At 36.8% G+C, this 26,374-nt stretch overlaps 1 protein-coding gene across 5 annotated transcripts in view; it reads right to left on the reverse strand.

Annotated features, from left to right (window-relative positions):
- The window catches only part of DMD (dystrophin), a 2,259,822-nt gene that overhangs the window by 1,250,747 nt on the left and 982,701 nt on the right, over positions 1 to 26,374 (reverse strand). For all 5 annotated transcript variants that reach the window (XM_082446317.1, XM_082446321.1, XM_082446320.1 and 2 more), the window contains one exon: positions 20,708 to 20,827. In XM_082446317.1, the coding sequence (XP_082302443.1) occupies positions 20,708 to 20,827 (120 nt within the window). The remainder of the gene's footprint in view (positions 1 to 20,707; positions 20,828 to 26,374) is intronic.

Below are 26,374 nucleotides of genomic sequence, written 5' to 3' on the forward strand. Positions count from 1 at the left end.
AGCCAGAGAGGACAAAGGATTGAGTATCTGGGATTTGACCTCAGATCTGTCTGGCTACAGGTCCATGCTCTTTCAGGATGCCATTCACTCAATAGAGCATTCAACATAAAAAAAAATATATATATATATATATGCCTTGTGATTTGTGCTACAAAACATACAGTGAGATATACAGATGCTGAATCCTTTTTGAGTCTTTTCATATTTAATTTTAGCAGGAGCTTCACTAGATTTAACTAAGTATTTTATCTAACCTACTTGACAAAGATTTGAAGCCTCCTGTTACAATTTGATCTAAAAACATTTTTGACATTTTAACTGCATATTTGTTTAAAATGTGTTTTAAAAATCAAAAATACTTACACTTCTAGATCAAGAACATGTGCTCTTTGCAAGGACTTATTTTTAAAAGGTAAATATGACTGTCTGATTCCTTCATGAAATTCTGCCTTAGCGATCATGCTAAAAGCGTAGTGAGATTTTTAACTTGAAGAAGCATCTTCTTCTGTGCTATGAGAATCAGTTCCATATATTATTTATTTTTATGAGTTTATAAAGTACTAATGAATAAATCTGGGAAGGCCCTATTGTTGTTGTTGCTGTTATTATTTGCAGGCTATTATTTAATGTTCTGTGGCAGCTTAATAAACTCTATACTCTCCAGCTCCCACCAGTCTATTCAATTGGGATACCAGAAAATAAAGAGCAGGAGTCCTAAGGAGCATTCCAAGCATGACAGTGTTCTTTCCAGCATTCATCACATTCCCAGGCATTCCTTGGTAGCTTGAGGTTTTACTGTTCATTATTGTTTTATGCCTCCAAGTCTCTGAACTTCTTGAGGAGGGCCCCCCCTTACCCTTGTGCTTAATGTCTCGTGTAGTAATACATGCATTTCACATAGTATATGAACGTCTCAATGCTGAATACCACCACTGTAGTTATCAATACAGGGCTTTTCTCCCAAGTAGTGTTTTAAAACCCCCCTTTATTTCCCTTTCTTCTTCATTAAATACCTGTCTACCAGTATTTTATGGTAATGGCATGGCTATTTGTGGTGAATTTAAAGACCCATAGGAGATGAGAGTCACATGTGAATTCCTGTACCCTCTACCTCAAATTCTAACTCTTTAATACTTAAATTGGGCATTAGCTATATAGCAGAATCTCTGAATCTACTAACCTGCTACACACCACTAGGTTTAAAGTACAGACAGCCTGAATTCTTGTCCCAGCTCAACTGTTGCCCAACTTGGTAATATCTGTCAGCCAACTCTTAATCTTGCCATGGTTTAGCTGTGCCACTAGTGACATGGATATAACAGTACCTGCTTCATACCCTCCTAGCCAGGTCACTGCTAGGGTAAGGTCAACAAATATGAAATTGTTCTGAAAACTGTGATGAATTATTGACGTGCTAGTAAATGGTAAGGATTTAGAACTCAGTTCCTGGAAAATCAGCTTTTGTTTCCAGATGTGATAAATCTACAGCATAAAAGACTTTTAATACAGAATACACTGAAACATTTCAGCATGATATTAATTTTACTAGGTTTTTGTATTTTACCTATAGTCTAATAAGGCTTATGTTTTGTACAACAGTTGAAAATCTTATACTTTTGCATTTTTAAACCAGGAACGTTTTCCATTACGTGCCTTGTTTATAACCAAGTAAGTGGAAAACGTATCCCTCTATGTTCCATTTTAACTCTTGGCATTGAAATATTCCATCTATAAGAAATCACACATTCCAATGTGTATACATAATAAAATGCACAAAATAATCTAGGTGTAAGAGGATGGGAAAGTGATGGGGATTGTAGCTAAATGGAGAGCTCATGGTAAAGTAGGCAGAGCTATTCAATTCCTACTGAGGTTAATATGCAGGAAAACAGACCTAGGATCATCGAATCACTTGCTTTTCCCAAAGAGGTTAGAAATTCATAGTTTTATATCACATTTCCTAAATTTCAATAATAAATATATTATTAAATACCATGTGGACTGAATATGAATATATTTGTAATTTTATTTTATTTTATTTATTATTTTTTTAACATCTTTATTGGAGTATAATTGCTTTACAATGGTGTGTTAGTTTCTGCTTTATAAGAAAGTGAATCAGCTATACATATACATATGTCCCCATATCTCTTCCCTCTTGCATCTCCCTCCCTCCCACCCTCCCTATTCCACCCCTCCAGGTGGTCACGAATCACCGAGCTGATCTCCCTGTGCTATGCGGCTGCTTCCCACTAGCTATTTTACATTTGGTAGTGTATATATGTCCATGCTACTCTCTCACTTTGTCCCAACTTACCCTTCCCCCTCCCCGTGTCCTCAGTAGACAAATTCCTAGAAAGACAAAAACTATTCAACCTGACAAAAAGGGAAAATCTGGAAAATGGAGGTAAAATATTTTTAAAAATGGAAATCAAAAATAGAAAGTCTTATGTCTATTAAATATATTAAATTCTCATTTAAAACTTCCCCCATAAAAAAAATTCCAGGCATGAATGGCAAGCTTCCAAGCCTGCATAATCAGGTACTTAAACCCAGCAAGCATATCATAAGAATGGAAAACAGGTCAATCTCTTTCATGGACACAATGGAAAAACTCTAAATCAAATGTTAACAAATGGTAGCAAAAAAAATCTAGCAATAAATTAAAAGGGTTATACATATCATCCATGTTTGGTTTATCTCAGAAATGCAAGGCTATTTAACGTTAGAAAATGAAGCAATGTGATTTTACATATTAACAGAATAAGAGAGAAAGCTAATATGATTGTCTCAAGTTATCCCGAAAAAAAAGTTTAATAAAATTGAGCACCCAGTAATAACAAAACCTCTTAGAACACCAGGAATAAAAAGCATCTACAACAAGCCTACAGGAAATATCATACTTTACAGGTGATTTACTAAAAGCCTCACCTCCGAGAGCTAAAATGAGAAACAGATATCAACAATAATCTCACTGTACTAGAGTATGCAGCACAAAAATAAAAGAAAATTTAATAAAATGAATGATTGGAAAGGGAGAAATAAAACTGACATTAATCACAAACCACCTGGATATGTACATCTGAGTGATACTACAGATAAACAACTCAAGTTAATAAGCAAACTAAGCATGATCTCTGGATACAAGGCCAAGGAATAAAAATCAAGGTGTACTTCTCAATATCAGCAACAAAAAATAAAAACTGAAAAACTTTAAAAGATACCATTTACAACAAGAGCAAAACTATCAAAAACCTAGTAATAAATCGCATAAAAAGTCTAAGACTCACTATCGTGAAAACCACAAAAACATTATTTAGAGAAAATAAAGACCTAGATAAATGGAAGACTATTTCATATTCATGAACTGAAATACTTTATATAATAAAGATATTAATTTACTACAAATTGATCTATATATTCAGTGAAATCCAATTAAAGCCAAAGCAGTTGCTTTTTCTTTTTTTTCTTGTTTGTTTTTTTTTTGAGGGGGTGGTGACAAGCTGATTCTAAAATTTATTTGGAAAGCAAATGAATAAAAATAGCAACATAACCATTAAAAAGGAGAAAATAAATATGAAGGGCTTACAGGGGCCAAGATATACTTAGTGTTCCCCTTAGCTTCCCTAAACTTTAGACTATAGGCCCCAACCTCTCTTTGCTTAGAGCACTTACTTTGGAAAGAGGATGTAAATTTTTTAATCTGCCCCTTTGAGATGTAAATAGTCTACAACCCAAGAATATCTTTCTCAAGGACCTGTTAGCCATCCCTTTGAAATGTAATTATCAAGAAAGATAGGGCCTGTCTTCCACACTCTGTGGGAGGGTAGGAGCCTAACTTTGATAAGGGACAATTAGCAAACACAAATAGCATAATCACATTGACCATCCAACCTCTTAATGTCCTCCAATCTTTTTATGCTAGCTCATCCCAGCACTTACAAATTCTCCCACCTTTTGTTCAGTGGAACTGAGTTCATTCTCTCTCCCCTGTTGCAACAGTCTTGATCCATAACTGCAATAGCCTTGAATAAATTTTTTCTTGCCTGTTTTACCATCTGGTACAATTTTTATTTTACAATACTACCAGATATTAAAATCATTATAAATCTATAGCAGTTAAGACAATGTGGCATTGACATAAGTATAGGCAAATGTACAAACAGAACTTATTAGAGGGACTTCCCTGGTGGTCCAGTGGTAAAGAATCTGCCTTCCAATGCAGAGGACGCAGGTTCAGTCCCTGGTCGGGGAACTAAGATCCCACATGCTGCAGGGCAACTAAGCCCGTACGCCACAACAGAGCCCACGCGCTCTGGAGCCCATGCGCCACAGCTAGAGAGAGAAAACCCACACACCACAACTAGAGAGAAGCCCGCACCCCGCAACGAAGGGCCTGCGCCGCAACAAAAGATCCTGCGTGCCACAACTAAGACCCAAAGCTGCCAAAAATAATAAATGGATGAATGAATGAATACATAAATAAATAAATAAAATATACATATAAAAAGAAGGCTGAATGACTTAAAAAAAAAGGAACTTATTAGAATCCATAAAGTGAGCCATGCATGTATAGGCATTTGACTAAAGGTGACACTGCAGAACATTGTTTGCAATAAATCATGCTACTTCAATTGAATATAAATAGGAAAAATGGACATTCATCCCTTTCTCACACCATAAATACGAGATGGAATGTAATATGAAAGGTCAAACAATAAAGTAACTATACGGCAACCCAGGAGAATATCTTCTAGGTCGTAGAGTAGGGAACGTTACTTTTAAACTCAGAACAAAAATACACTAACCATAACAGAAAATATTGAAGTGGGGTATAATGAATTTAAAACTTCTGTTTATTAAAGTAGTAATTCATTAAGGAGTAAAAAGGCAAGTTACTTAGATTTAAAAAAAAAAAAAGGAAATGTGTAATACAGGTAACCAACAAAGGACTACAATCCAGAATATATATTTTGAAATAACTACAGCAAATCACTAAGAGAAATATAGACAATTCAATAGAAAAATAGGCATTTCCAAAAAGAGATCTTTCAAATAACCAGTAAACAAGTGAAAGTGTTCCACCTCATTAGTCATCAGTACATGCAAGTTAAAACGAGAAATGTCATTATACAGCCACCAGAAAGGCTCAAGTTAAAAATCTGACAATTTGAAGTACTGAAGAAGATGCAGAGCAATTTGTACCTTTATTCACTACTGATGAGAGTATAAATTTATACATCAATTTTGGAAAACTCTTTGGTAATACCTATAAAGCTAAAGATACATATACGCAGTGATCCAGCGATTCCAATCCTGGCTGTATAGCCAATATAAAAGCCTACAAATATTCACCGAAAGATATGTACAGTTATTTTCAAAGAAGAATTATTTGTAATGGTCCCAAACTGGAAACAATCCACATTTTCTTAACAGTAGATTGCATAATTAAACTGTGGTATAGTCATTAAAAAAGAAAATTAATGAACTAATGCTATATGCAACATGGATGAATCTCACAAACATAATGTTGAGTGGGAAAAGTCAGTTACACATATATATAAATATATATATATATTTATATATATATAATGCAATTCCATTTACATCAAGTTAAAAATACAGCAAAATTAATCTGAGGTATTATAAATCAGGTTAGATGTTACCTTTGAGGAGGTGGGACCAGTTTATGACCATGATAGGGCTTGATGGGCTTTTTTTTTTTAATTTATTTATTTATTTTTGGCTGTGTTGGGTCTTCGTTTCTGTGCGAGGGCTTTCTCTAGTTGCGGCAAGTGAGGGCCACTCTTCATCGCGGTACGCGGGCCTCTCACTATCGCAGCCTCTCCTGTTGCGGAGCACAGGCTCCAGACGCGCAGGCTCAGTAGTTGTGGCTCACGGGCCTAATTGCTCCGCGGCATGTGGGATCTTCCCAGACCAGGGCTCGAACCCGTGTCCTCTGCATTGGCAGGCAGATTCTCAACCACTGTGCCACCAGGGAAGCCCCTGATGGGCTTTTTGATTGTTGGTAACATAATACCTTTTTATCTGGGTGTGCAACAATTGGGTATGCGACCTTTGTGACATCTTCAAGCTATAATTATGATTTGTGTACTTTTCAGAGTACTCCAATTTAAAAAACTGTGCCATAGTATAAAGTTTAGATATTTTTCAGAGACCAACAGGGCCAGAATTCTCTTTAGATCATATGAGAATTAACACTTAATATTCATAAACAATATCATCATTCTAACATACTTGCATATATATTCCCCCTGTAATAATCTTCTCAAGGTCACATAGTAATTTTCTCCTATGAAATTGAGAGATTAGGACAAAGCCCAGGCTGAGGTATCACACAGATCTGGGTACCAGTCCCAGCTCTGCCACTCGCAAACTACATGAACTTGGATTTAGCTTCATTATGCATAGCCTTTTTCGCTTGTGAAATAGAGATAGCTTTACATACAAACTATATACAATTCTTGGAAAATAATGAGCACACAAAAGTGCTAATAATTATAATTACTGCTTCATGGGCAACGGTTGTTGACACTTGGCTTAGTGAAATTATTTCTACCACATTTAAAGTTATTTTTATTTTAAACATGCTTTTTATTCACCAAATATATAATTAGAAACGAGAGAGACATCAAAAATATTTTCATCCTTATTCTTCTTCATAAATAACCCTTATTTCTTAATTCTACAGGATTTAACATTTCATAGCCTTTTTTTTTCTACCCTAATTATCCCAAAGGTACAAACACTTTTAGTTCCATATCCCATTTGCAAGCCATGATAGACGAGGTGACATTATAGCCTTTCTGAACAATCACTTTTTAGTAGACTATTTTCCTTCCAAACAACAGAGGCATAATCATGGTGCAGAGATGGCACGAAAAAGAGAGTGGTCATCACTATATAGAAAGACCAGCTTCACAGATGAAAATTTGAACTGAGTTTGCTACATGAAATAGGACTTTTCCAAGCAGACATGATGAAGATGAGTATTCTGAGTGACAGGAATAGCATGTACAAAGACAGTGACAGAGACCAGAAATAGCTTGTAGGAAGAGAATGTAGGTTGAGGGATATGAGGGGTGTAATAGGAGATAAGTACTGAGAGACAGGTAGGGGGGGTCACTTATTAACTGTAGGCCTAAGTGATGAGACTCTCTAGAAGACAGAAAGTTACTGAGGATTTTAGCAGAGGAGAAACTATTATATAGGCTCTTGAAATTCCGCACTGACTTCAATGTGGAGATTGGACTGAAGCGAGAAAAGAATGTAGGCAAGGACTTCCAGGGGTTGAAGATACGGGCTTTACTTTGGAAAACAGTAACAAGAACAAGGATGAAACACTGAATATGAGAGACAGTTAAGCAATGCTGTGAGTGATTACATTAGAGGGCTCACAAGAGAAAGGAAAGGGATGTGTCTGGAATGCCTCCAGGTTTCTGGTACAGGCGTCAAGGTGAATGGCGGTGCAATAACAAAAATGGGGCAGTCAGTAAAAGAAGCAAGTTTAGAGGGAAGTAGGACACAGTGAGTTAAGTTTCACCTTGCTGTGTTTGAGGTGCATTTTGAACTTTAAGGGGTATATATCCAGCAGAAAATGGGAGAGAAGAAATTGAGCTCAGGAAAGAGGTATGGGCAGAAGACATACAGGCTTATCAACTTGTGCCTGTTTTGGATAGTACAACCTTCTGAAGAAAAACAGAGAAAATGTCTTCCTTTTTCAACAAGATAAAACTGCTCACGTGTCCCTTATCTATACTTAGGTTTTTCTTAAAATTAAGTAACACCTGGTTCTACAAACATTCTTTACAGGATGTCACTATCCCTGAAAAATTCAGCTAAGATACTAAAAGTGTATTCAAATTATCACAGAACATAATTATTAGTCCTTATAATCTGGACATTGTGCCACATCCAAGATTGAACTAATTTACTAAGACTCTATATCATCTTGCTTTGATTTAATCTTAAATTTGTGTCCAAGGAAGGTCGGTTGGTGTCTCTCTCTCTATTTCTCTCTCTCTCTCTCCCCACAATATATATATATATATACATATATATATACACGTATATATATATATATATATATACACACTCATACATCCATACGTATGGAGAAAATGTAAATGTATATATGTACATATACATACATTTGTATAAATGGATATATACTTACATTTATATATAGGTTTATGTTCACATGTATGGATGGGAATTCAGATCTTTCTTATCAAAAATTTAATTAAGTTAAAGATACTGCTTTTTTTTGAATTTTTGAATTTTATTTTTTTTATTTTTTTATACAGCAGGTTCTTATTAGTCATCAATTTTATACACATCAGTGTATACATGTCAATTCCAATCTCCCAATTCATCACACCACCACCCCCACTCCCCCACCGCTTTCCCCCACCCGGTGTCCACACGTCTGTTCTCTACACCTGTGTCTCAATTTCTGCCCTGCAAACCAGTTCATCAGTACCATTTTTCTAGGTTCCACATATATGTGTTAATATACGATATTTGTTTTTCACTTTCTGACTTATTTCACTCTCTATGACAGTCTCTAGATTCATCCACATCTCTACAAATGACTCAATTTCGTTCCCTTTTATGGCTGAGTAATATTCCATTGTATATATGTACCACATCTTCTTTATCCATTCGTCTGCCGATGGGCATTTTGGTTGCTTCCATGACCTGGCTATTGTAAACAGCACTGCAATGAACATTGGGGTGCATGTGTCTTTTTGAATTATGGTTTTCTCTGGGTATATGCCCAGTAGTGGGACTGCTGAGTCATATGGTAGTTCTATTTTTAGTTTTTTAAGGAACCTCCATACTGTTCTCCATAGTGGCTGCATCAATTTACATTCCCACCAACAGTGCAAGAGGGTTCCCTTTTCTCCACACCCTCTCCAGCATTTGTTCTTCGTAGATTTTCTTATGATGCCCATTCTAACTGGTGTGAGGTGATACCTCATTGTAGTTTTGATTTGCATTTCTCTAATAATTAGTGATGTTGACCAGCTTTTCATGTGCTTCTTGACCATCTGTATGTCTTCCTTGGAGAAATGCCTATTTAGGTCTTCTGCTAATTTTTGGATTGGGTTTTTTTTTTTTTAATATTGAGCTGCATGAGCTGTTTATATATTTTAGAGATTAATCATTTGTCCATTGATTCATTTGCAAATATTTTCTCCCATTCTGAGGGTTGTCTTTTCGTCTTGTTTATGGTTTCCTTTGCTGTGCAAGAGCTTTTATGTTTCGTTAGGTCCCATTTGTTTATTTTTGTTTTTATTTCCATTGCTCTAGGAGGTTGGTCAAAAGAGATGTTGCTGTGATTTATGTCAAAGAGTGTTCTTCCTAAGTTTTCTTCTAAGAGTCTTATAGTGTCCAGTCTTACATTTAGGTCTCTAATCCATTTTTTTTTAATTAATTAATTTATTTATTTTTGGCTGTGTTGGGTCTTCGTTTCTGTGTGAGGGCCTTCTCTAGTTGCCGCGAGCAGGGGCCACTCTTCATCGCAGTGCGCAGGCCTCTCACTATCGTGGCCTCTCTTGTTGCGGAGCACAGGCTCCAGAGGCGCAGGCTCAGTCGTTGTGGCATACGGGCCCAGCCGCTCCGTGGCATGTGGGATCCTCCCAGACCAGGGCTCGAACCCGCGTCCCCTGCATTGGCAGGCAGACTCTCAACCACTGAGCCACCAGGGAAGCCCCTCTAATCCATTTTGAGTCTATTTTTGTGCATGGTGCTAGGGAGTGTTCTAATTTCATTCTTTTACATGTAGCTGTCCAGTTTTCCCAGCACCACTTATTGAAGAGACTGTCTTTTCTCCATTGTATATCCTTGCCTCCTTTGTCATAGATCAGTTGACTATAGGTGCATGGGTTTATCTCTGGGTTTTCTATCCTGTTCCATTGGCCTATGTTTCCGTTTTTGTGCAAGTACCACATTATCTTGATTACAGTAGCTTTGCAGTATAGTCTGCAGTCAGGGAGTCTGATTCCTCTGGCTCCGTTTCTTTCCCTCAAGACTGCTTTGGCTATTCGGGGTCTTTTGTGTCTCCATACAAATTTTAAGATTTTTTGTTCTAGTTCTGTAAAAAATGCCTTTGGTAATTTGATAGGGATTGCACTGAATCTGTAGATTGCTTTGGGTAGGATAGTCATTTTAACAATATTGATTCTTGCCATCCAAGAACATGGTATATCTCTCCATCTGTTTGTATCATTTTTAATTTCTTTCATCAGTGTCTTATAGGTTTCTGCATACAGGTCTCTTGCCTCCCTAGGTAGGTTTATTCCTAGATATTTTATTCTTTTTGTTGCAAGCGTAAATGGGAGTGTTTCCTTAATTTCTCTTTCAGATTGTTCACCATTAGTGTATAGGAATGCAAGAGATTTCTGTGCATTAATTCTGTATCCTGCAACTGTACCAAATTCATTGATTAGCTCTAGTAGTTTTCTGATGGCATCCTTAGGATTCTCTATGTATAGTATCATGTCATCTGCAAACAGTGACAGCTTTGCTTCTTCTTTTCCAATTTGTATTCCTTTTATTTCTTTTTCTTCTCTGACTGCCGTGGCTAAAACTTCCAAAACTATGTTGAATAATAGTGGTGAGAGAGAACATCCTTGTCTTGTTCCTGATCTTAGAGGAAATGCTTTCAGTTTTTCACCATTGAGAATGATGTTTGCTGTGGATTTGTTGTATGTGGCCTTTATTATGTTGAGGTAGTTTCCCTCTATGCCCACTTTCTGGAGAGCTTTTATCATAAATGGGTGTTGAATTTTGTCAAAAGCTTTTTCTGCATCTATTGAGATGATCATATGGTTTTTATTCTTCAGTTTGTTAATATGGTGTATCACATTGATTGATTTGCATATATTGAAGAATCCTTGCATTCCTGGAATAAACCCCACTTGATCATGGTGTATGATCCTTATAATGTGCTGCTGGATTATGTTTGCCAGTATTTTGTTGAGGATTTTTGCATCTATGTTCATCAGTGATATTGGCCTGTAGTTTTCTTTCTTTGTGACATCTTTGTCTGGTTTTGGTATCAGGGTGATGGTGGCCTTGTAGAATGAGTTTGGGAGTGTTCCTCCCTCTGCTATATTTTGGAAGAGTTTGAGAAGGATAGGTGTTAGCTCTTCTCTAAATGTTTGATAGAATTTGCTTGTGAAGCCATCTGGTCCTGGGCTTTTGTTTGTTGGAAGATTTTTAATCACAGTCTCAATTTAAGTGCTTGTGATTGGTCTGTTTATATTTTCTATTTCTTCCTGGTTCAGTCTCAGAAGGTTGTGCTTTTCTAAGAATTTGTCCATTTCTTCCAGGTTATCCATTATATTGGCATATAGTTGCGTGTAGTAATCTCTCATGATCCTTTGTACTTCTGCAGTGTCAGTTGTTACTTCTTTTTCATTTCTAATTCTACTGATTTGAGCCTTCTCCCTCTTTTTCTTGATGAGTCTGGCTAATGGTTTATCAATTTTGTTTATCTTCTCAAAGAACCAGCTTTTAGTTTTATTGATCTTTGCTGTTGTTTTCTTTGTTTCTATTTCATTTATTTCTGTTCTGGTCTTTATGATTTCTTTCCTTCTACTAACTTTGGGTTTTGTTTGTTCTTCCTTCTCTAGTTCCTTTAGGTGTAAGGTTAGACTGTTTATTTGAGATGTTTCTTGTTTCTTGAGGTAGTCTTGTATTGCTATAAACTTCCCTCTTAGAACTGCTTTTGCTGCATCCCATAGGTTTTGGATCGTCGTGTTTTCATTGTCATTTGTCTCTAGGTATTTTTTGATTTCCTCCTTGATTTCTTCAGTGATCTGTTGGTTATTTAGTAATGTATTGTTTAGATTCCATGTGTTTGTGTTTTTTTACGTGTTTTTCCCTGTAATTCATTTCTAATCTCATAGCATTGTGGTCAGAAAAGATGCTTGATATGATTTCAATTTTCTTAAATTTACTGAGGCTTGATTTGTGACCCAAGATGTGATCTATCCTGGAGAATGTTCCGTGCGCACTTGAGAAGAAAGTGTAATCTGCTGTTTTTGGACGGAATGTCCTATAAATATCAATTAAATCTATCTGGCCTATTGTGTCATTTAAAGCTTCTGTTTCCTTATTTATTTTCATTTTGGATGATCTATCTATTGGTGTAAGTGAGGTGTTAAAGTCCCCCACTCTTATTGTGTTACTGTCGATTTCCTCTTTTATAGCTGTTAGCAGTTGCCTTATGTATTGAGGTGGTCCTATGTTGGGTGCATATATATTTATAATTGTTATATCTTCTTGTTGGATTGATCCCTTGCTCATTACGTAGTGTCCTTCCTTGTGTCTTGTAACATTCTTTATTTTAAAGTCTATTTTATCTGATATGAGTATTGCTACTGCAGCTTCCTTTTGATTTCCATTTGCATGGAATATCTTTTTCCATCCCCTCACTTTCAGTCTGTATGTGTCCCTAGGTCTGAAGTGGGTCTCTTGTAGACAGCATATATATATGGGTCTTCAGCGAGCCTGTGTCTTCTGGCTGGAGCATTTAATCCATTCATGTTTAAGGTAATTATCGATATGTGTGTCCCTATTACCATTTTCTTAATTATTATGGGTTTGTTTTTGTAGGTCCTTTTCTTCTCTTGTGTTTCCCACTTAGAGAAGTTCCTTTAGCATTTGTTGTAGAACTGGTTTGGTGGTGCTGAATTCTCTTAGCTTTTGCTTGTCTGTAAAGCTTTTGATTTCTCCGTGGAATCTGAATGAGATCCTTGCTGGGTAGAGTATTCTTGGTCGTAGGTTCTTCCCTTTCATCACTTTGAATATGTCCTGCCACTCTCTTCTGGCTTGTAGAGTTTCTGCTGAGAAATCAGCTGTTAACCTATGGGAGTTCCCTTGTATGCTATTTGTCATTTTTCCCTTGCTGCTTTCAATAATTTTTGTCTTTAATTTTTTCCAATTTGATTACTATGTGTCTTGGCATGTTTCTCCTTGGGTTTATCCTGTATGGGACTCTCTGCACTTCCTGGATTATGGGTAGCTATTTCTTTTCCCATATTAGGGAAGTTTTCAACTATAATTTCTTCAGACATTTTCTCGGGTCCTTTCTCTCTCTCTCTTCTCCTCCTGGGACCCCTATAATGAGAATGTTGTTGCGTTTAATGTTGTCTCAGAGGTCTCTTTGGCTGTCTTCATTTTTTTTCCTTCTTTTTTCTTTATTCTGTACCTCAGCAGTGAATTCCACCATTCTGTCTTCCAGGTCATTTATCCATTCTTCTGCCTCAGTTATTCTGCTATTGATTCCTTCTAGTGTAGTTTTCATTTCAGTTATTGTATTGTTCATCTCTGTTTGTTCTTTCATTCTTCTAGGTCTTTGTTAAACATTTCTTGCATCTTCTCAATCTTTGCCTCCATTCTTATTCCGAGGTCCTGGATCATCTTCACTATCATTATTCTGAATTCTTTTTCTGGAAGGTTGCGTATCTCCACTTCATTTAGTTGTTTTTCTGGGTTTTTTTCTTGTTCCTTTATCTGGTACATAGACCTCTGCCTTTTCATCTTGTCTATCTTTCTGTGCATGTGATTTTTGTTCCACAGGCTGCAGAATTGTAGTTCTTCTTGCTTCTGCTGTCTGCCCTCTGGTGGATGAGGCTATCTAAGAGGCTTAAGCAAGTTTCCTGATGGGAGGGACTGGTGGTGGGTAGAGCTGGCTGTTGCTCTGGTGGGCAGAGCTCAGTAAAACGTTAACCCACTTGTCTGCTGATGGGTGGGGCTGGGTTCCCTCTCTGTTGGTTGTTTGGCCTGAGGTGACCCAACACTGGAGCCTACCTGGGCTCTTTGGTGGGGCTAATGGCGGACTCTGGGAGGGCTTACACCAAGGAGTACTTCCCGGAACTTCTGCTGCCAGTGACCTTGTCCTCATGGTGAGACACAGCCACCCCCTGCCTCTGCAGGAGACCCTCCAACACTAGCAGGTAGGTCTGGATCAGCCTCCTGTAGGGTCACTGCTCCTTCCCCTGGGTCCTGATGCACAACACTACTTTTTGTGTGCCCTCCAAGAGTGGAGTCTCTGTTTCCCCCAGTCCTGTCAAAGTCCTGCAATCAAATCCTGCTAGCCTTCAAAGTCTGATTCTCTAGGAATTCCTCCTCCCGTTGCCAGACCCCCAGGTTGGGAAGCCTGACGTGGCGCTCAGAACCTTCACTCCAGTGGGTGGACTTCTGTGGTATAAGTGTTCTCCAGTTTGTGAGTCACCCACCCAGCATTTAGGGGATTTGATTTTATTGTGATTGCACCCCTCCTACCGTCTCATTGTGGCTTCTCCTTGGTCTTTGGATGTGGGGTATCTTTTTTGATGAGTTCCAGTGTCTTCCTGTTGACAACTGTTCAGCAGTTAGTTGACTCTCAGGCTGACTTTCACTAACCCCTTCCTTAGGCACCAAGGGCAGGGCTTATTTACAGGCTTAGGAAGGAGTCCCTTGTGTCTTCCGAGAACAAAGTTCAAACTTGCATTTGGCCCTCAATAGCAAGCAACCTGCTTTTAAGCCTAAGTCTCGCTTTGCTCTTATCTTCCATCCATTTCTCCATGTTCTCCAGGTGCCGACTCGGCGGCGGCCGCACACGCTCACTCTGGCCGGGGCTCGTGATCCCCACTCTCTGTTAAGCTCCCGCAGGGGCTGGGTTCGGCTGCGGCGGGCACAGTGCCAGTGGGCAGCTGCGCGCCCGGCTCGCTGGCTCCGGGACTCCGTACTGCTTTTTTTTAAGCAGTAAAATTTCAAACAGTAAATATGCCTTTTCTGATTTAAAACATGAAAGACAAGTATATGACACTTGTATGTGACATTCTAACTTCATAGGACATTGCTATGAAATTTCTAAAGTCATTTGGGAGAGGAACTCATCCATTAACCACTCACATGGTGGTAAAATTTACACAGTGACCCAACTATATCCTCAAATGGCTTCCTATCCCCAAACTTTCTGACTGAAAGTTGAATAAAGGAGTCCAATCATTTTCAGTCCAATTATCTGGCACATAAATCAGATAACAGGAAGGAATATATTAAAACACAGATGTTCTCCACCAACCCACATAGAAATAAGAAGGCTCACCTTATCCATAGACATCCCACGAGAGGCTTTGCACAATACTTCAGGGAAATCAAAACATTTTATATTTATTCCATTCCACTGGGTCAACCAACTTAATATAGCCACCAAAGAATTTATCTTGATAATACCACATAATATTTGCACAAATCGTTTAATGTCATTTGATATCCAGTTGGTTTTCATGTCTTGATTTTAGTGAATGTATCTTAGCTCTTAAGAGACCTTTCTAATCTTTGAAAATTATTCCTTTATTCAATAAAGTTTATTAACTTCATCAGATGAGTAAGAAACTATACATGTGTGCACAGCCTTATGTTTAATAATCTGCTCTAAAACTGTATTTTCCAGGTTACTCTTCTTCAAAAGAGGATGCTTGTATATATCCATTCTTTTGATATACCTTTAATTCTCCAAAATTTTAGACAGTAACGTTAAGATTAACATCATTCAACAAAATAATCCAAACACTTTTTCTATGCCAGAAACTCTCACGGGTCTGTGGCCTTAGACACCTTTAATACATCTAGTTGGACTCTCAAGTGTTAACTTGTATAGAGGAACATATCTAAAAATGGGATTTTAATAGCTCTACCTTTTATTTGGAAAATGTTTTAATTAGAGCATCTTCTATAAGAGCTATGGGCCTAACCAGATTCCTTTTTTTTTTTTTATACTAGAAACATCTATCTCCCTAGAACAAAAGGCTTTCTTTATGTTCTATAGTCCTTTTCAGTTTCCAGTGCGAAAGGCCTATAGGACCTGTGTGTCTCCAAAACACCTCCCTTATTTTATTTTAGTTTTTGCTCAAATGCCACCTTCTCAACATAGTTTTCCCTTGACCGCTTCATGTAAAACTGCTTCCTTCTCCAGTCTATTTTTTCCTTATAGTTCTTAGCACCTTTTTCATAGTATAAAGCTTGCTTATTTATTCTGATGCTTGCTTCAAATGTAAGCTTCATAGAGGAACAATTTATGTTTTGTCCATACTTAACCTCAAAGCTTAGACTTTTGGCTGGCACCTAGTAGGCACTCAATACATATTTGTCAAATGAATGAATAAATATGGTCCTTCTATCTGGAACACTTTCCTGTTCTTTATTGTTGCCTAATTAATTTCTACTAAATCTTCAGATCTCACTTAAGGCCACTTAGGTAGGCCTTTCCTTACCTTCTAGAGAAAGGTGAGTCATCTAGTAATATATATATCTGTCACATTGAACTCATCATGGCCAGAAATTTACACTTAATTGCATTTAATTAGTGCAGGTCCAGGAGGGCAGGTGCCATGACTGTTGCCCCCACCCATCCCCACCATGGTAGTCCCAGCCACCATTCTGGCACACAGCTGCTGCTCAATACATGTTTGTTGACTGAAGAATTATGGTAGAGTTTAGTATCACACTCTAATTCTAGCCACCCACCAAGCCTCTGCTAGCACCACTCTTCTGAACCTCAATCTGTAGCTAAACTGGCCCTTTTTCAGTCCCTTGAGGGTGCTATGCTCACTTGATACACTGTTTCCCCTTCCTGGAAACTGCATGTATCTCCACCAATCCCCTTATACACACACTTCATACAGTTCCCTCCAATGTGTCCTTTAGATCATAGTTTAAACATTACTTTACTAGGAAATCATTTCATGCCTTCAAGCTTCAGCTTAAGTCAGACTAATTTGTTGTCACAAAACTTTGTTCCTTTCCTTCATAGAAATAAGTTACGTCCATTTTAAATATCTGCTCATTTTTGTAAATATTTCATTAGTGCTTATTTCCTCTGTTAGATTGCAAGTACCAAGAGAGCAACTGCCACGCCTACCATGGTGACCACGGGTGACCAGGAATCAGCATTTGAATTCAAAGAGGGAGCCTGAGAAATGGCTACCACTGTTTTGAGGTTCCAAGGAAGGCAACATGCTCACAAATTACTCATTTCTGACCCAGGAAGGTAGAACAAATTCTCTTTTTGTTCACTGTTTCACCTCTGTTACCCAGCATAATCCCTATGACATAGTAAGAACATTACAAGTACTCATCAAAAAAAATGAAAGAGGCATGGTAATATATTCCATGACTGAAGACTCCACATAAATTATGCAACTTAGTTTTTTAGCCAAGCTATTTCTCAACAAAATTAGTTAACTGGCATCACTGCTTACAAATTGGGTTCTCTGTGTACTGATATCATAGAAACCTCTAAAGTTAAGGACAAGTTTCTGACCTGTGGTGACACTGCTGAGGGACAAGCTGAACCTCTGAGAGAATCAAATTAATTTACAAGAGACTGCACTTTTCAGAATATTATCCTTCATAAGTCATGCCATCTTGCAGAATCCCTAAGCATATGTTCTGACCTAACTTTCTTTTTCTTCAAACCTTTTAAAAAGAAGACTTCTAAAAGTCTTTTAAAGTTAGAGAAAATCTAACTTATAATAGAGTTCAAAGAACTAAGTCAATACATGTAAAGATATTCCATGAGGAGTATTTTTAGAGTTCTAACTCAAGATGGTAAGAACATCTCTCTCTCTCTGTTACTGAATTAAATCAAAGACTATCTTTCCTAGTTTTCCCCTATCTGTACCTCTTTACTAAAGACAACTGGGTATCCATTTTGAGGCTCTGGTACTTCAGCAAATTGGAGAGAAATGGATTAAGGCACTGTGGTGACATGGGAGGCCATGGAGGAGAAAGAAGGTGTGGGGTGAGCATTCAACACTAACAGGTCTTCAGGAATCAGCTATGGATGACCAGACCTTGCTTCAACAAAAGATCTAAAGCATTCTTCTCAGGTTCCTGCCAGTTGTTTTTTTCTCTTTTTGTATTGAGTCCATATACCTTTTTCTCTTTCCTAAAATTCTTCCTATTACTTCTAATAGAATTCCTCAGGGCCCAGTATGAAACATGATAGCTCAGTCTCTGAAGCATACATGGAATTCTTGTCACATGCAGAGGATATCTGGGTTGCTGTTTAAGTGACTCCTCTAATGCATTTGTTTATCTGTCTTTTTATTCTTTATTATTTCTTCTCTCCTCCTCTTTTTCTACAAACTTCTCTACCTCTTCTCTTTCTTTATAAAAATTAAACTAGTTAAGACAAGATTATATTACTCGTAAAGAACCTAAGAAAGAATCATCAAAATTCCAAAGTCAAATGAGAGCCCAGCATTCCAGGGCAATTCCAACCAACAGTTAAATAAGGCATAGAATTCAAGCATGGATTCCTCTGGGACTTATGGAATAGGAAGAAAGAAAGGCTAAAGCGGGGGCCTTGTCACCACTTAAGTCCTTTAACTCTGCTCTTTTAGACACTAGTCTAGATTATCTAAAAGTCAGGTAACAGTAACAGAAATGAGGGTATCAAAAGGTGAAAGGGGGTCGAGGGGAAAAGAGGAGGCTGGGAGGCTACGGTCAACACTAATTAAGGGGGGAGGCAATCATATACAAATGTGGACTGAGTTTGTGTGAACTGGGAATAGCCAATACATGAGCAGCTATCTTAGTAGATGTTTCTGGGTCAAAGAAATAAAGACAGAAAATAAGCTAAAAAATGTACGTAAATAGGATAATACATATAGAAAAGCTTAGGGCCACTACTCTTTTTTTTTTTTTTTTTTTAAGTGGGATGAATATCAGGAGTCCCACTTTTTTTTTTAATTAATTAATTTATTTATGGCTGTGTTGGGTCTTCGTTTCTGTGCGAGGGCTTTCTCTAGTTGTGGCAAGCGGAGGCCACTCTTCATCACGGTATGCGGGCCTCTCACCATCGCGGTCTCTCTTGCTGCGGAGCACAGGCTCCAGACGCGCAGGCTCAGTAATTGTGGCTCACGGGCCCAGCTGCTCTGCGGCATGTGGGATCCTCCCAGACCAGGGCTCGAACCCGTGTCCCGTGCATTAGCAGGCAGACTCTCAACCACTGCGCCACCAGGGAAGCCCAGGGCCACTACTCTTAATTCATCCTACCTAAGATCTAACCCAGTCACCATCTGTGAATGCTATGGACTGTTTTTCAAGGTGGCCTAGTCCCACAGGCATCACCTTGGAATAATTATATTCTAAAGCTAGTTGTATTAGGTCTTGTGGTGCCAAAGTGACTGTTTTTCAGTTGTTATTTTAACTGGAAATACTCTATGACTTAGAAAAGTTTCTGCCTTAATTTTTTTTTTAACCAGTCACCCTTCTAAACTCTTGCCTCCCAGTCTTCTTTTATCTTTTCTGAAAATTTCTGAGAAACACTGAATATTAGATTTTTACCCATCTGTAAATAGTCACAACACTATTGTATCAGAACTATGGAATTCCTTAAAATGGGTGTAGCAGTGGCCTGTCAGTCCTTTAGCCAGTCGTGTGTGTGTGTGTGTGTCTGTGTACAACAAATCTGATCATATATGCAATGATACATTATAATATTGGGTGTCATAAACCTTTTTAGATCTGTAATCCCTGCAATTTCATTGAAACATAAGCAATTAACATGAATCACTAGTATATATTAAGTGCTCAACTGTAGCAGTTCAACAGTTTCGTCTTTTTTCATTTAATGATGGAAAGTGAGATAATATTGTTGGAGATTGGCAGTCTAAAACAGTAACCTTAGGAAATGACATTTCTCTGGGATAAAAAAAACAATTCATACAAAAAGAGAAAAAAACAGAGCTAAGGCTTTTTTGTAGGTTAGGTAAGAGAAACTAGGTTTAGAAAAACCTTGGGCTTATAAAGCTATTTAAACCCACATTGACTGGATCCTCAGACGTGTTAGACTATTGGCTCCTAACTATCACAAAGGAAAGGCAAGCATGTAGTGGGTACAATGAATGCCTCAAATATAATCTGTGGTTGGGTGAATACGTGAATGTATGTGTCACATTCAGAACAATAAACTGTTGTTATTTTCCCTTAATGTTGATGTTCTGGTATATGTATATATGTTTTGTTGAAATTAAAAAAAAAACTTATAACAAAACTTTATCATTTCCAGTTAGGAAGTAAATATGGAAATATGAAAATATCCACATTATCCTTTATTAATATATACTAGTTATGTTTCCAAGGACACAATTACTATGAGTCAGATTGAATGAGGGATTGAAAGGCTAAGTACCTCCTACAACAAAACTTCCATGACTTAAGCATCCTGCTATGTATGTCCTCACCGAGACTACAACTGAAGGCTTCCAGGAAAAAATATACTGAAGGTGTTAAATTTTTTCTTATTTGACTGAATGTGATCCTTTTTGTGTTTTTTTACCTTTGTCCTCTCTTAGACTGTAGGTTTGAAGACAGCATAAATAATATTCCTCTGACCAGTTATCTAATGCATGCTATTCAACTATAATTAAAAAACAGATCTGCATTTATATATTCCCCCAAAGGCCAGGAAGCTAGTGTGAGCAAACAGTGTATAATGAAAAGGAATTATGCACAAACATCCCACAAATGGGACATAATTTGAATTAGTTTAAATGAATACATTGCATTCTAAATATTTGTAATATACAAATTACATTTTAAATTTTCTAAATATTTTCTGAATTGCAATTAATTATTTTGAATGACATATTTAGTGTATTAAAGAAAATACTCTGACCTTGAGTTGTTTTTCCAAAGCAGCAGTTGCATGATCGCCACTAGATTCATCAACCACCACCACCATGTGCGTGAGAGAATTCACCCTGACTTGTTCCTGTTCCAGGTCTTCTTGAAGCACCTGAAAGATAAGTTTTTTTTAAAAGGAAATTAAAATAATAGTCTCCTGCTCTGTATGCCAGAAACATTTCTTCCCAAATGAGTGTGATTTATTTCTGCCATGCTTTGGGTAATACAATTTTTTATTAGACTGGAACCATTTCAAGCAAATTTTCTGCTATGGTGCTCAGCAAAATTTGCATGTTTTTGTCAGTTGAATGTGAAAGTATATAGAGAGAAAGCATCTGTTGAGAAAGGCATACTAAGATATGCTGCCCATTACCCCACTTCCTCTCACTTTTTCAAGGACTTTTCTCCTAAAATACCTGGCTGCCTCAAGCATCTGCAATGTCTCCTTCTCTACAGTTCTCCATTATCAACCAAAACAAAACAAACTCTTGACCCAAAAAACCCCTCCCGCTACTACCTCATTATGTGTTCCTCTTCACTAAAAAATATTTTGTTTTCTACATTACTCTTTCTACTTCCTTACCCTACTATTCCCTTTACCCACTATCCCATTAAAACATCTCTTGTAAAGGGTGCCATCAATCTCCACTTTCCCAAATCCAACAGCCATTTTTTGATAGCATCTTACTTGACATTTTGATTACTAACCTAATTAACCACTCCTTCATTCTTGATCCTCTCTTCTCTCTTCTTGAGCTTCATGTACCACCCTTGCCTGATTATCCTCCTACCTCACTAAGAACTGCTTTTTAGCTCCTTTGCTGGTTGGTTCCTTCTCCTCTGCTCAACTATAAATCAGATGGCATTCCTCTGGATAAAAACCAATGGAATCCCATCACACTAAGAGGAAAAATCCAAATCCTTGAACCTGAAATCCTTATATGATCTAGCACCTTCCCGCCTCTCTAATCTAACTGCATACCATTCTTGCCCTCTGACACTATGTTTCAGTCATACTTGTCTTCTCTCTCTTCTACACTGCGTCAAGCTATTTCCTCTACCCCAATTGCTCTTCCTCTGTATCTTTAAATAATCTCTCATTCTTATCATTCAGGACTCAGTTTAAGTGTCACCTGCGCAGAGAGGCTTTTCATGAAGATGCTCTCTAAATCTGCTTCTTAGTTACGATTTCTAAAACTTTTTAAACATAACATTTTCACACTCAGATTTTTCTTATGTATTAGTTTAGTCATTTGTTGTTTGTCTTTACTTACTGGAATATAAGATCCACTAGAACAGAGATGCCCCCTGTCCTTCTCACTACATATTCCAAGCAACTAAAGATAAACAAACTCTTGTTAAATGAATAGCACCATGTGGAGGGGTGAGGGCAATATTCACAGATGAGTTTGGCCCTTCCTGACTGCATAAAGATTATAATCTAATGGGTGACATTCTTCTTTTTAAGTGTAATTACAATTATACTATCAAGCACATATAACCCAAAACAGTATTCCAATCTTTTAAAAATCACAATGTATAGATTTTTTGTAAAGATAAACAGGAGTAAACAGAGGAATAAACAGACAGTAAACAGAGGAGGACTAAACAGAGGAGGCTGCTCTAGATCCAAGACACCCTGCTTGGGAGATCCAGTTCCTCCAGGACCTTATCACACTACACTAATTATTACCTGGAAATCCCTAAATGAGTATGTAAAATTCCTAGTCATCTAGTCTGCCTCTTAGAACATGTTATTATATAATACAAGAATGAAGAAGCAGGTTTGGGACAAAGCCTGTTACTTTCTGGAACACCTGGAATCCCTACTTGTGAAACAATGCCTGGCACCTATCAGACTAGCTCTTAGTTATTCGAACCCTACGGCAGGCGTAAGGGAACGTATTAGAATTAGCTACATCACAAACTCAAATGTTTGAGCATTTTTATCCTAGGACTTTTATTTTTCAAGTCTCAACATTTTAGAGCACTATATAAAATCACTTACTTTTACTTCCTCTCTCCAGATTTTCACGGTACATTTTCAAGTGAAGCAATTTAAAATAAAATGACTATGCATCTATTTTGTGTGTGGAGTCTATACTGCCTATCACGCCTTTGACATTCCAGAGCTTACACTGGTTAATAAAACTCTTTCTGCCATGAGGCTGAAAATGGAAACATTAACATTCAGAGTTGCCCTTGAAAGTCATGTTAAGTCTGTGTTTTCTGAGTTATATAAGCTAGGACTGGGAACATTTCAAATGTGTCAGCCAGGAATTTTAAAAATAATAATTAAAATAATATCTTGGTGGCCAATATATCATAAATTGGTTTAATCTAGCCAATTCTTTTTTCCTATCACTCAAGTATGAGAGTATATTTAATTACATATATTAAAGACAATTAGGAAATAATGCTATACTATTCACATTTTTTACATTTTTATTGTTTTCATATTTTTTAGTAAAGGAAACTGAGAAAATCATTGTTTGAGCCATGAGGTACTTATTTTGAAACTCAGGTTGCATCTTTCTAAAGCATACGTGATCAAATATACTAGTTATTTTCTCCAGTACTTAGATTTCTGATTTTGTTTTGCTTATCTATTTGTTCTATAATCAGAAATTATATTCTTGCCATAGTGATCAAGGGTTTACATGTTATGCTTTTGCTGACGTGCTAACACAAAGTACCACTAAAGCTAGTTGTGAGTTAATAGCTTTAAAATCAAACATGAGAACCATCTGAACTTACAGTCAGTAGAGGGAAATAAAGGAATATGGGAAAGGTTCTCAACAGTGGATGAAAATCTTGAAGAATGCATAGCACTGCAGTAAATTAGCATATACTCTATTTGATTTAAGTCATTTCCAGTATCTCCTTTTCTCTTCTACAACTTTTTCAAATTATATCGTTTCTTTTACTCCTAATCAGGGATTAAAACAGAAAAGCTTAAACTGACCTTTCTAAGCATACTCAATAGCTGCAAGACAGAGCTATTGCAACACTGTAATCATTTCCTATTTTCCCAGACCTCAGCTCCAAAAATAAATATTAATGAATATTACGGTATTAGCTAATCCCCTTATTATTTGCAAAAGACAAAAGACTATAAAATATCCAATGTCCAGAATTCATTTTTTTAAAATGAAGTTGATTCTTAGAATCAGCAAAAATGCCATACAGAAAATGGTTAGTTTAAAAAGTTAAAATTTTCTGCCAACCTATGTATCCATGAATAAGGGCCTTGATCATTGGTATAAAGTACACCCTCTTGCTTCCCTCTTTGAGAAAACATGGATTCTCAAGGCAACTAATTTTTAAAGTACATTAAAGTTTTAAAAGCTATTTTACAATTAATTTTTAATTAAATATTTACTTCTTATGGATCTGAATTTCTCATAGCTGGATTTATACAATGGAGATTTACAGTTGATTTGCTAATTAAACTGAAATATGAGCCGAATTATTCCAAATACAGATGTATCCCCAGAGAAATACACTAAAATTTTTGCCTATCAGAAGAGAATGTCTTCAGGTTAAAATACTGTAATATATGATTGTTAAAGTCTGTTTTTCTTTATTAAAAGAATATAAATTATTTACACACAGATACGTACTAGGTATTTTATTATGTATTTCTTGCCAGTATTTTTCTTAGAGTAATGCAATTGTTACACTTATCAAATTTAAAAAAATCTGTCATGCTCCTAATTAAATTTCTATACCATTATTAGATACAAATGTCAGCAATGTTTGTTTTCTAATGTCAACTAACAATCCTTTTTTTCCTTATGACAAGAAAAAAGGCCAACAGTGAAATTTAACATTAAAAATGCTTAGATTTGACCAACCTAGATTTTGTTATACCTCTGTATAACAAATAATTCTATTTCTTATAAATTATTCTCTAGTTAAAGAATCTGACCAAATTTGTTATACCCTTAGTACATATTCACATCTTATGATTTAAATATGACTTTTCTCTATTTCCTTCAAATGTTTCAGTGGTACCGAATTCTTGCTCTGACCCATATCAAGTTGGTCTTCAAAATCTGGCTTAGGACAACCACTGAAGAGTCACTTCAATGTTTACTTCAGACTTATGCTATTTTATCCTTTGTTAGCATACATGTGAAATACTGTTTGGAAAATAAAGGCATGGAAATATGTAAGGCTAGGGAATTATTAGATTTGACACTTAGAGGTGAAGAACAACAATTAATAGAAAGGTAGAGTAACAGAAAACAAAAACAAGGTTAGATCTCCAGTAAGTTCTATAGGAGGGTATACTATACTTCCCTTGGTCAGAGTATATGCTCAACAACATGAAACAGGAAAGGACTGTGGTTGCCTATATGCATAGTTTATTACTCCTTCTACTTCAATGATTAACCAACAGGAAATTACCAACACTTGCAGGTCCTACACACACACACACACACACACACACACACACACACCCCTAGAAACAACACAGATCATGGGTTATGCATGGATTCTAAGGCCATCTACTCCCACATAACACTTTAAATTAATATAATTAAAATATGCTTAGTAAACTATTACGTTTAAGTGATTTATAGTTTTTAGCTTAGCCAAATAAATGTACATAAAAGGAAAGACTGATGAGAACAAAACTTGAATTGAATATAAAATGTGCAAAAATCTTAAGAAACCAGAAGAGTTTCTACAAACATGGGATAAGTCTAACATTTAGGAAAGCACTATCTTAGAAAATCCAGCTCAGGAACCAAAAAATCCCTAGATACTCATGAACAATTAGCTAATGCAATACATCTGGATGTGAATTGATTTTATTTTCAAATAAAAGCATCCCAGGCAAATCAGAAAACTTTATGATTTCTTAGGAAATGATGGGGGGGGTAGGCAGTATATCATTCTCGTTATTTTTTCTCTTATGGTCATTTTACGTCCTTCTTTCCATCACCTCTGCACTGGGCTAGGCTCTGTATTCCTTATTCTATCTATTCCCTGAATGAAATGATCTGGAAATGACTTGCCATTTTATTTTCAGTCCAATATTCACTTTACTAAGCCTGACTGGTCACAGTACTGTCTAGTTCCCCATGAGGATCTATTTATAGTATGTAATTTTGTTATAAATTTGTTAAATATTTTAAATAGGCTTCCTCAACAGGCTCTCCTAGAAGAGCTTTTATTTTGATACCCACTTACTTAAACATTCTTGCATAGTTATCTTAGTCTTTATAGCAAACCCATTTTTTTAACCTTTTTGTTAAAAATAAATGTTTATATTTCTTCTAAATCCTAAGCACCAAAGGGGGGGGGGCCCAAACACCATTTCTATGATGTTTTAAAGATTTTAAAAGCACCCAATGCTTACCAATCCCAGGAAGGGGGCTCCGTAAATGTGGAAAACTGTTTTAAAAACAGAGCTGACCATTAATGTACCCCTACATCTTTCCAAATATAAGTAGAAAAGGACATAATATGGATGACAGAGTGACAAAAATATGTGCATGTTTAAAGGTGTGGGATCTAACATCAGATTTTCTGAGTTTGATTCCTGCATGTATTGCTAACCAGCTATGTGACCTTGTGAAAGTTTCCGACCACACCAAGCCTCAGCTTCCTAATTTTCAAAATTGGATAATAAGGGTACCTTCTTCAT

This window comes from Balaenoptera physalus (assembly GCF_965194825.1).
Source record: "Balaenoptera physalus genome assembly, chromosome: X".
NCBI lineage: Eukaryota > Metazoa > Chordata > Mammalia > Artiodactyla > Balaenopteridae > Balaenoptera > Balaenoptera physalus.